The sequence below is a fragment of the Ictidomys tridecemlineatus genome, chromosome 12, assembly GCF_052094955.1.
Source record: "Ictidomys tridecemlineatus isolate mIctTri1 chromosome 12, mIctTri1.hap1, whole genome shotgun sequence".
In the NCBI taxonomy this organism is placed as follows: Eukaryota; Metazoa; Chordata; class Mammalia; order Rodentia; family Sciuridae; genus Ictidomys; species Ictidomys tridecemlineatus.
The window spans coordinates 76,945,466-76,957,386 of NC_135488.1; the positions used below are offsets into that span (position 1 = coordinate 76,945,466).

The 11,921-nt window shown below is 35.8% G+C and overlaps 2 protein-coding genes across 3 annotated transcripts in view; one reads left to right on the top strand and one right to left on the bottom strand.

The window, feature by feature from the left end:
- Ccdc88a (coiled-coil and HOOK domain protein 88A) overlaps positions 1-3,373 on the top strand; it is a 134,177-nt gene extending 130,804 nt beyond the window's left edge. For both annotated transcript variants that reach the window (XM_021724274.3, XM_021724275.3), the window contains one exon: positions 79-3,373. The gene's annotated coding sequence lies outside the window, so the exon portion shown is untranslated. The remainder of the gene's footprint in view (positions 1-78) is intronic.
- Positions 3,374-5,488: 2,115 nt separating this feature from the next.
- Positions 5,489-7,697, bottom strand: LOC101964266 (prolyl-tRNA synthetase associated domain-containing protein 1). Its single transcript, XM_005322018.5, has 2 exons — positions 7,541-7,697; positions 5,489-6,238 (listed from the first exon to the last, which is right to left on the bottom strand). The coding sequence occupies exons 1-2, from the start codon at positions 7,622-7,624 to the stop codon at positions 5,807-5,809; spliced, it is 516 nt and encodes a 171-aa protein (XP_005322075.1). The 5' UTR covers positions 7,625-7,697; the 3' UTR covers positions 5,489-5,806.
- Between the last annotated feature and the right edge of the window lie 4,224 nt (positions 7,698-11,921).

Genomic DNA, 11,921 nt, shown 5'->3' on the forward strand with positions numbered 1-11,921 from the left:
TTCTGTAGTTAGTATCCCTCTTATCTTCAAGCTTTTCTTATATTTTCTTTCTTCTTTCTGCCTTTCAACTAAATACAGAGAGAAAAGTGTCCTTCAGTTTCTCAGTATGAAGCCTTTATTTCTGAAGTAACAAGACACCTAGCAACTATAGGAACCATTTTTTAAAAATCTTTAAGGAGACTTAAACAATCCTTCGTGAATAGAGCAGGCAAGAAATACAAACCTTCATTCCTTCCTTGAATCAAGGAGCACTACTGGATTCAACTGCCAAAAGTTTTAGAAGGTTTTAGGACTTAACTATACGTTGTATTGTTAAGCTCTACTGAATAAAGGACGTTCTCTCACTAAGGACCAAGTGTTTTAAGGTCAAGTGTTAAAAGAAGTACTCCAGGAACAATCTACTTCTCTCATCATTTGTTTATGAATTTATCTGTTTGCTTAATGCTTCTGCTAAGTATTAGTCCAAATCTAGCCATTTATATTTAGTTGTGTAAATCTAAATTAAATGCTGTAGTATTTTGTGCAATGTACTATATATGAAGATACAGAGAAAATTGTTTTGGCATGTCAGAGCCATTTTTTCGTTAGACTGCATGTGTTGGTACTTTTTTTCTTTTTAAAGTCAGTTATCTTTGATGCACTGCAAAAAAATCAGTTTATAAGATAAATCTGAAAATTCATAACAAGAGATAGGAGTTATAAAAATATTAATCTTCCTTATTCCTAACTAAGCTACACTAAGCATTCATACATGGATCCAAGATAAAAGTGTTTTTCTGAAACTTTTTTTAATAAGATGGTTTTCCATTAAATAGCATTCCCAAGGTAAAGCTGTTTCACTGTTTCACTTCTTTACTGTTGGGCTATGTATGTTTCTTTTCTTTTTTTCTTTTTTTTTTAACTTGAGAGCTGACTGTTGCTTAAGAAGTTTTCTTATGGCAAAAATAATGTAAATAATTTATTACGATCTGCATTTTGCCAGGAACTCATTTATTATTAAGGTTATCATTTATTAATAAGAACTTTTCTGTTTTTTGTTCTTTATAATATTACATTAAAGTTGAAAACTGAATAACAGGTACTTTTGAAATATTTGTATGCATTTGTTACCTTAAACATTTGGAAGAAGCACAAAAAAGTAGATTTAGTTAACCCAGAGAAACATCATTTTTTAGTAGTTCCAATTTTTATATCACAGTTTTATTTTCTTATGAAGTCCAAAAAACTGCATTGATATTCATTAATACAAATTCATTACTTAACAATAAATATCAAATAGTCTTCTGAAATAAGATATTGACTATTTTTTATTTTAATAGCACACTTCTTAGGCTCTCATTACCAGCTCTAAAGGACTTTTTAGAAATGATTCCTTATTCCTTAATATGTGGTTTATGAACTGTGTGTGTATCATTACTAACCCAGTAGCCATGAGAATAGCCTCTCTCCCCTTCCGTCCATCTGTCTCTCTTTTTGGTTAGCAGTGTCGTGTTTATAGTTGTCTTTGGAAAGACCATCAATAAAAAAGAAAGAGAGACAGCATGTTTAGCTGACCAGAAATAGAAATGAAAATTAGAGAACTTGGATTTATTAACTCAGTGTCATCATTAACGTAGGTTTTGCCACCAAATAAAGTTAAATCTCTTTGAAACTCTTGGATGAAAGGTGCTATATAAATGTAAATACAAAAGATTCTTACTGAAATACAAATATTGCACAACATAAATATTCAAAATCTATTCTCTAGACTTTGAGATCTCTCTATCACGACTCCCTTGATTCAAGTATCAAATTGGTAAATGGGTATCATGACAGTCTAGAGACACTTTGCATGTAAAAAATGTAAATTTATTTTTGGTTGGGTAAGTTGAAAGTAAATGTAGACATTATGTTTTAGCTAAATACAGTAAGTGGGTAACTTAGATTTATATTAACTAGCATCTAATTTGCACAGCTAGGACACATCCCAGAACTGTTACTGAAAAGTTGAAATTTAATGAGTGTGAGGTGGCCCAATGAAGATGAATATCACACTTTCACCTCTTCAGGATACTAATATTCTAAAATAGAGAATCTGCTGAATTAACCAGCACATTACTGTTTCTACAGAAAATGCGGAATGACAGCCTTTGAAGTACTAAATTTAAAAAGGCTGATCTAAAAGGACAATTGAAAAGACTCAAAGAAGGGGACATAGTGAGACTGTAAAAATACAAATACTCTCAATTATATTCATCACCTTTTTCATACCATTTCAAGAAAGGACTAGATAATAACCACATGAATATTTTACTTTCTCCAAAAGCTACCGCCAGAAGCAAACATGTAGGAAGCCACTCTTTTACCTTACATAAAGTTCTGTCAAACAAAATAGTAAAGCCAACTGGAAACTCACCAGGGCCTATTCCTGATGAGCCAGACATACTTTTAATTTTCTGGTTCTACTCTGAATCAATACCTAAAACCCCGAAGGAAACTGAAAAATTCAATATACAGGGTAATAACTTTGGCCTAGAGCTGTAATCATGTGCTTCAAATCTAGCCATGTGGAAATGTTTTGGTCCAAGTTTTTGAATTGGTGGTTACCAAAGAGTTTATAAGACAGGTTCGTATGTAGCACCTTTCATGCCAGGCATGGTAAGGGCCTATTTTAAAAAACCACCGTGTGTGTAATAGAATTGCAGCCACCTCACAGATCAAGTTCTACAACCTGTACTGTCTTAACAGATTATGTCAGGAAATGAAAATGATACTGTACCAAATCTGAAATTATAATGGGAATAATAATGTATTCTAAATTACTTTTGTATTTTAAGTTACTTTTTAAAAGAAAAGTGAATTTTTTGGTTTTCTTTTCAACTACTTAATCCCAAAATGTGTTTTTTTTTTCTTATAAGCCTTGAATGAGTAATATAAAAGGAGCCCATTTTATAACTTACAAACTTGATGTACATGTTATTTGGATAATGAAATGCCTTAAAAGGAATGCTTAACATAATGTTGCACTTACAACCCCCATTAACAAAACCTGATTTTAAATGGCCTTTTTCTTTTCTAAGGGTTCTTTCTCCAGTGTTTGCCATTGTACTTACAACTGTTATTAAATACCAAATCAATATATAACTGTAACATTTCCTTTAAAACTAATGCTGATGAGAATTTGGAGTTGAATGGCAAAATGTTTATTACTTGGCAATACTTAATATCAGCCATAGAAATCCAACTCGTGAAAAGAGGCACCATTGTTTGATTTGTCTTTTAAAAACATTCATTTTCAACTTAGCTTTTAACTTTGTTTCTCCTTTAAAAAGTTGGATTAACATTCACTTTTCAGACTGATATATAAAAAATAAAAGGTGATTTTTTACAAGAAGTAGTAATCATTCTTAAGTCATAATTTTAACCAAGTGTCATTCTGTACCCTGGAGAACTACTTTCAGATGTAATTCCTAACTTCAGATTACTTTGCTCTTATCATACTGGGATGAATATTAGAGGTTTGGGGAGAAAGTGAAGAGTCTCTGTCAGTTCTCTCAATCCCAAAATAGGTATAAATACAGTTTACATATATTGGCCCCCCCATATAGTCCAAAACCCAGTGGATTCCTGATAAAAGTATTAAGTTAAGTAATACCAAAGTCTATATGTACTGTTTTTTCCTATAACATACATAACTATGATAAAAGTTTATAGACACAGTAAGACATTAATGCTAGTAAGTAACCAATAATATAATAATTATAACATATACTATAATAAAAGTTACATGAGTGTAATCTCTTTCAATATCTTATTGTATTCACTCATGAGATGTCAAATGATAAAAATAATGTGATGAAGTAAGGGGGGGTGAGGTCAACGATGTAGGAATTGTAACAAAGCATTAGACTACTACTACATAAGAATTACTTGAACAGCAGTACTACAGTTATCCTAACACAGTTGATACCACTACAGTTGATCCTAACATGGTTGATCCACTGTCAGTCTGGTAACTGGTACAGCATAGATACACTGGACAAAGAAATGATAAACACCCCAAGCTGGATGAGATGTGAGATTTCATCATGCTACTCAGAACAACACCCAGTTTAAAACTTGTGAATTATTTCAGGAATTTTCACTTATTTTTGGATTGTGGTTGACCATGAGTAACTAAAACCTCAGAAAGCAAAACTGCAGAGAAGTGGGGACCAGTGTACTAGACTGCACAAAATTTCCACTTACAGACTTTGGGGGGCAATTTGCCTTGTATCCTTGGGCAAATCAGACCTCCTAGACCTGTTTTCACCATCAGACAAGCTTCTCAAGGTCCTCAAATTAAGATTTTATTCCTTCATTTTATGTGCAAAGCAACCTAAAATTATTACAGTACAGACTAGTTAAAAACTTACGTGGAACTTTACAGTCAAGTAATCATTACCTTTATTTTACCTTTCAGTAACATCCCATTTGATTATGTACTAGAGAAAGGATGTGAATTTTAATGACCCACAACAGGATTTCTTGTAATCTAAACCATGTCAGATCCTCAGTTAATGAAGGCTTTTGTTTGATTCTAAGTGAAGTGAAAAAAAGTCAAATTTTCTGTTTTTTTTTAACTAGTTTCTATATGACAACTGACTACATTTTTATAGGCTTTTATACTATTTCAGATGTCCTAACTGAAAGAAAATGAGTAAAATCCTAGAAATAGTGTAGTAAAATACCCGAAAGGACAGAAGAAACTTGTGGAAGTATGTTCAGATTTATAACCTCTGAACCAGATAATCATTTTTAATGGCATAAAAAAATCAATGGAATACCCAACAGAGTTTTTATCCTTCTCTCCCATGTTTGTTTTAATTATCTTGTTGGGGAATCCTTATTCCTTAATCCCCATTTCCCGAAATAATAATTTAATATATTTTTATTGTATTATATACATTACCATGTGTAAATTTCACACATACTGTTTTTCAGCTTGCTTTTTCAAGTACAATAAACATTCTAAAGATGTAAGCTAGCTAAAGCTAAGCGTTCCTAATTGTTTAAGGCATTCCTATAGTAATTTACTGTTATAGGAGATGGAAAACAGGATCTGAGTTGACTAAATCTACCTCAGTATGTCTTTTATTTTTAATTTTTCAGTACTGGGGATTTAATCTAGGAGCATTTCACCACTAAGTTATAATCCCATACCTTTTCATTTTTTTATTTTGACACAGGGTCTCACTGAGTTGCTTATGGTCCCACTAAGTTGTTGAGGCTGGTTTCAAACTTGTGATCCCCCTGCCTAAGCCTCATGAGTCACTGGGATTACAGTTATGTGCCACCTCGCCCAACTCCATCTTTTTTATTTATTTTTTTAATATTTATTTTTTAGTTTTAGATGGACACAATATCTTTATTTTACATTTATGTAGTGCTGAGGATGGAACCCAGTGCCTCAATGCATGGTAGGCGAGTACTCTACCAATGAGCCACAATCCCAAAACCAAAGATACTATTTTATCACTTTCAATTTTTTGATTTTTATTTCATATAATTTAAAATAGTGAATTGTTACATATTTGTACAGGCACGCAATATAACTATATAATTTCTCTCCCCTGTTCCTGCCTCCTGGTACTACTTTCAACCAGGAAAAAAAGGGGGGGATAAAATAGGGTACCAGAAATAAAATAAAAACTCCATGTCCTTACTTCACCCCAAGGCCTGTTTTCTTCTAGGCCTGAATTCTTAAGATTCAATAAATCTTATATATAATTCATTTAAAAAAAATAAAATTACAAGACAGTTTTCAGAAATACAGTTATCCAGAGCATTAATTTTTATCAAAATTTAGTATTATGGGTTCATGTCCTGTCATCTTCACAAATGTAAGAAAGTCTTCAGGGCTCAATCCCATGGTTGCAGCATTGGTCATTGGATGAAAGTATAGTTTTTCGTGTCCACCTTCCAGAAAAGCAGAATCCAGAACAAATTTTACATCTCCATCATCACAGAAGAGGGCCAGAGGTGTGGCACAGCCTTGACCAACTTTCAGCTTTTCTAGCATGACTGTTTCATCAGCAAATCGCAGACCTCCGCTCCCAACACCTAACTGTTTGGCAAGATCATTTAAATTAATTTGTCTATCATGAAGAACTGTCACCAACCAATAGTTTTTTTTCTTTTTGTCTTTAAGAAATAGGTTCTTACTATGTGCTCCTTTCAGATGCTGGATATGAGGCATCATTTCTTCAACTGTAAATACCTACAAAATAATCACATATATGAAAAGTTTAGGAATTAATATGCATATATACATACTTACACATTATGAAATATTTACAATCCCTTTTCTCAATTCCTCATCTTAGGATCTCAGGCAGTTTCTCTTTAGACCAGTGTTCCATTCCAAGGTGCAGCCAAGCATGCTTTCACATTCAAAACAAAAACAACAAAAAAAAAAAATTTAAACTTTGGGTATTAAAAGTAGACAGCTGCATAAGACTTGGAAACTTACATTTAAAAAAGCATCCAAAAAATCTGGCAATATGCACAGGTAAAGCCCAGCACAGTGGCACAACCGGTAATCCTAGCGACACCTGTAATCCCAGTGGCTCAGAAGGCTGAGGCAGGAGGTTTGCAAGTTCAAACCCAGCCTCAGCAACTTAGCAAGACCCTATCTCAAAAAGCGGGGGTTGGGGGTTGGAATGTGGCTCCGTGGTTAAGCACCCCTCAGTACCAAAAGGTCGGGGGCGGGGATGTCAGAGACCATATGGAAGAGAGGAAGGTCAGAAAAAGTCTTGATGTTGGATTTGTAAAGGTAAGGAATACTAATTTTGTATTCTGGTCTTTGGAGATCGCCATTTTAGCCATCATCGATTGTCACTTTTGGGTAAGCTTTATGCCCCGCACCACTCAAGTTACACTAGTTTCAGGAAACGTACAAATATTCACATTAGTACATTAAACCATGTTAAGGGGTGGGGGTTGTGGTTCAGTGGTATAGTTCTTGTCTTCCACCTGGGAGGCAATGGGTTCGATTCTCAGCACCACATATAAATAAATGAGTAAAAAAAGGTTTATCAACATCTAAAAATATGTCCTAAAAATGTTAAAATGTGCATATTCGCAACCTTTTTTTTTTTTTTTGGAGGGAATGGTGATTTTTGCCATGCTGGTAAAGTGTAAAGAGTAACCTTTGTGATAAACTGATCCATGACTGCAAAATATCAACCCCTCACCTCCGGCTGTACGTAGGGGCCACTAAATAGGCGGTTTGGTGCTTTGTATCACTTTATATACACAAAGTGGACAAACTGACCACAACCAGACCGGTTAGATGCACAAGTTTTCCATATTTTGAACTAGTTCTCAACATAGTAGGTGATCAAGTCACTCCAAGAAGAAAAGTTTCAGGACAAGCTCACAGTCACTAATCGAAAGCACTCTGCTGAACATCACCCCTGGAACGCCTATCTCCACGGCCTCGGCGGATGGAACTGCAGTGAGTGAGCACCTGCTCTGGCCAGGGCTGTCCCTGCAGTCACGCCTAACGCGGAAGCCTCACCTCGGGGTGTTCCACAATCTCCGTGCGGATGGCAAGGGCATCGAGTCGCTGCTCCAGCGCTGCACGCAACTCAGAGCCCGCCATTCCACCGCCACGCCGACAGCCGGAGGCGGAAGTGCCGGAGGGTTGACAGCCGAGCCGGAAGCCCAGTGTGCGCACCTTCCGGAGGCGGGGCCGCGCCGCCTTGCCACTCTGCGCGGGCCTGCGTTTCCACGTGTTAATGCCTGCGGGTGCCCAGTCAGACTGCCTGACCCCGCCGCAAGTTTCCTGGGTCCGCACGTTTTTCGTTTAAATAGAATCGATTTCTATTGCAGCGCTAACCGGGACTCACCTTTTGCTTGGTTGTTTGATCACATCTTGGTGCAATGTTTTCAGCTATACTGGCAAACACGCATTCACCACTTGAGTGAGGCATGAAATTCCACGTTAGAGTTTCACTTAGAGATTTAGATTAACGCTCAAATCTCGTACGGAACCTGGAACGTTCAGTGTTTGTGTGGATGAGTTCGGGTAACTTATCACTTGCAAAATGAGTCTTTACCAGGAGCCTTGGAAGAAGCTGCAAAAGAAAAAGAAATCAGGGTTGAATTTACAATTAATTTCACCCAGAACTGACTTTAGATAACACAATTTTATCAGCTTTATCTGCCTCCTAGACTTTTAAGTTGTGTTTTTTGTTTGTTTGTTTTTTAAGGTCCATGTTTGCTTATTTGTTTACCCCTCCCCCTTCTAGGCGCCTGGGGTTAAACATTGGAGGACCTTGTGTGCTGTGCCTGCCTACCACTGAGCTACATCCCCCACCCCCACGCAGTTGTTTTATTTCTGATTATAGAAACAGCAGGTCATTTCCCATGGCCTCAGTAAATTCAGATCGAAACCAAAATCAATTTATCGCATTACACCGTTACAGGGCATTTGGAAAATAAGAGAAAATATCACTCAAACTCCAGTGTTCCTATAATGCTATTGCTGCTTAGGTCTGTCTTTCCAGTCTTGTGCTTCTTTCTTTTATTCTTGTTGCTTTGTATAAACGAAAGTTTTTCAGATAATTGAAACCTTCATATATACACAGTTTTGTATCCTGCTTTTAACAGTTACAAGCATTTTCCAGTTTCTACACTGTTTTCCTATTTTAATAGATATGTAGTTAAATCATAGTTTTGTTAAAGAGTTTTTATTGGTTTTTGTTATTTTTGAGGTGCTGGGGTGGAGCTCTAGGCCTCATCAATGCTACACCAGTCCTTTTCCCCTAAGCTACATCTCCAAACCAGGATAATAATTTTCTTTATCATTTCTGCTTTGGTGGACATCCTGTGTTAACGAATTCTAATATTCTAAATCGCTTTCCAAAATAAATTATTCTTATTTATAATATATTAACAATGTATGAATTAACCCATTTTTCTACATTTTGGCAGATATATAATTTTAAAATTTGACAAAAGGGACCATTTATTTTTTAATATGCATTTTTCTGATTATTACATATATGTATATATAATTTCTAAATTAAATTTTTATTTATTTAATTTTATTTACTTGCTTATTTATTTATTTATTTATTTATAACAGTACTTGGGATTGAAACCAAGGTGCTCCACCACTGAACTACATTCCCCACTATTTTTATTTTGATTTGAGACAAGATGTCACTAAATTGATGGGACTGGCCTTGAATTTGTAATCCTCCTGCCTTACCTCATGAATTGCTGGGATTACAGGCTGTGCACCAAGCCTGGCTGTAATTTAATTTTCTTTTTCTATTTTTTAATAAGCATTTTTTTCTGATTACCCAGGACCTGGATATGTTTCCATGTTTAGTCTGTGGTCCTACCAGCCTGAATGCACCTGATCACATCTGTTTCCATGTTTATTATTTTATCTTCCCATTTGTGAACTAGCTTTGTTCCTATCTTGGCTCATTTATCCACTGAATGAATATTAATGGGTTTGATACTGATAAATAATTAAGTTATCTGTCTTTCATTTGTCATATATCCTCCAAATCGTGTTTCTTTTATTCCAGTTTCCATCTACAGAAGTAAACTCATTTTTGTGTAACCAAATGTCACTCTTTTTAAGCTTTTTTTGACCTAAGTTTCTAAACTTAGGAGTTTAAACTCCAGCAATAGAATATTCAGACTATTTTCTGTTTTGTTTTCTTAACAATATTTAATTATGGGGGGCTGGGGCTATAGCTCAGTGGTAGAGTGCCTGCCTTGCACGTATGAGGCACTGGGTTCAATCCTCAGTACCACATAAAAATAAATAAAGATACAGTGTCCATTTACATCTAAAAAATTTTTTTTAAAAAAGAATATTTAATTATGGGGCTGGGGCTGGGGCTCAGTGGTAAAGCGTTTGCCTAGCATGTGCAAGGCACTGGGTTTGATCCTCAGCACCACATAAAAAATAAAATAAAATAAAAGTATTGTGTCTATCTACAACTAAATATATATATTTAGTTGACATATATATATATATACATACATATGTATATAAAAGAATATTTAATTAATTAAAATGTATTTGCTTTAGCATATTAGGTGTGATGTGCTCACTTTTTTCAGTAGTTTTTTTTTTTTTTTTTTTTTTAAAGAGAGAGTGAGGGGGACAGAGAGAGAGAGAATTTTAACATTTATTTATTTTTTCTTAGTTCTCAGCAGACACAACATCTTCGTTTGCATGTGGTGCTGAGGATCGAACCCGGCCACACGCATGCCAGGCGAGTGGCTACCGCTTGAGCCACATCCCCAACCCCTTCAGTAGGTTTTGCTAAAAATGAAATTTGAATAGTAAAGATCACCCATTCCAAGAAATGGCAGACAGCCATTTTATTTATTAAACATATGTGTGATCACTGCATGCCTGTAATCCTAGCTGCATGGGAGACTGAGACCAGAGAATTTCAAGTTTGGGGCCAGCCCTCTCTCAAAAGTTTAAAAAGAGACTGGGAATGTGACTCAGTAGTAAGCTCTCTCTGGGTTCAATCCCTGGTAACTAACACACACACACCCTGGTGTACACTAATGATTTGTTTTTGTTTTGTTTTAGGTACTGAGGATTAAACCAAGGGGTGCTTTACCACCGAGCTACTTCCCAGCCCATTTATTATTTTTTATTTTGAGACAGGGTCTTGGTAAATTGTCCAGACTGGCCTCAAACTTGTGCTCCTTCTGCCAAAATAGGTGTGCACCACCATGCCTCAGCATTAATGGCTTCTTTAATTTTAAGTAGCTGTGATTGAACAACCAAGTGTACTACAACCAAGATTTTATAACCCAAGACTTTTGTTATAAAACAGAGCTAAATAATCTATGGTGAAAGAACTATGTCTCTGATCAACAAACAAAAAACTACTATCATAACTCAGGTTTAATGCAATATTTATTTGTTAAACATATATGTGATCACTACATTAAATGCTATCTTAAGTATAGTCCTTTGTCTTCAGAGCACATACATTGGAAACAGCAATAATAGGAAATAGGTTGCATTAAAAATTATCTACAGTGAACTGAATTAACTCACTGATTGGGTTAAGACTCTTACAACACAATCATTTCTCCTCTGAATCTTCTTTCATTGTCTCACACATGAGCTTTTGGGGGATATCATATCTAAACCATAACAGACATGGATTGCAGCAAGCATTTAAAAAAGATAGGTGGGCTCTTAGAGAGAAAAAAAAAGAGATCCTTACTAGATGGAGGCCCAGATATATGAGCATAACCAGACATGCTTGTCTGGTTAGATGAACAATTCTTCAGTGTATGCTTGTACAAGATCAACTAGAACAAAAACATAATAATTTACATGTCACCAAGTTCAAAGATCTACACAATGTGCCCACACCTAATTTATAGCTAGTCAGCTTAACCAAAAAGAAACCTGAGGAGCCACATACATGGCCAGTGGGATGTGGGATGAAGAAATAACTTTTTTTGAGAGAAAAAACTGATGCAGACTGCCAAGATGAGGAAGTTGCAAGATAAGAAAGAGGCCTCTGAAGCCAAAGTACAGTTAGAGGAGGATTTATGAACCTTGAAAATACCTCTTGGTTTCCCCCATATTGTTGATGGAGTTCAAAGAGGAGGAAGATTGGGCTGGGGATGTGGCTCAAGCGGTAGCGCGCTCGCCTGGAATGCGTGCGGCCCGGGTTCGATCCCCAGCACCACATACCAACAAAGATGTTGTGTCCGCCGAGAACTAAAAAATAAATATTAAAAATTCAAAAAAAAAAAAAAAGAGGAGGAAGATTAATACCTGCAAGCCTGGCCAGTGGCAAACAGTGTTAATGCAGAAAACCAAGCAGCAGCAGTCAAGGGCTCTTGTGAACAACAAGTGGATGGTAGACTTTGGAAAACAATTTAGACAGAGA

Excerpts from the sequence above, each read along its gene's own strand:
- LOC101964266 (XM_005322018.5), bottom strand. The coding sequence starts at position 7,624 with ATGGCGGGCTCTGAGTTGCGTGCAGCGCTGGAGCAGCGACTCGATGCC. Across the intron at positions 6,239-7,540 it reads AGATTGTGGAACACCCCGAG|GTATTTACAGTTGAAGAAAT; the intron begins GTGAGGCTTCCG and ends ATTATTTTGTAG.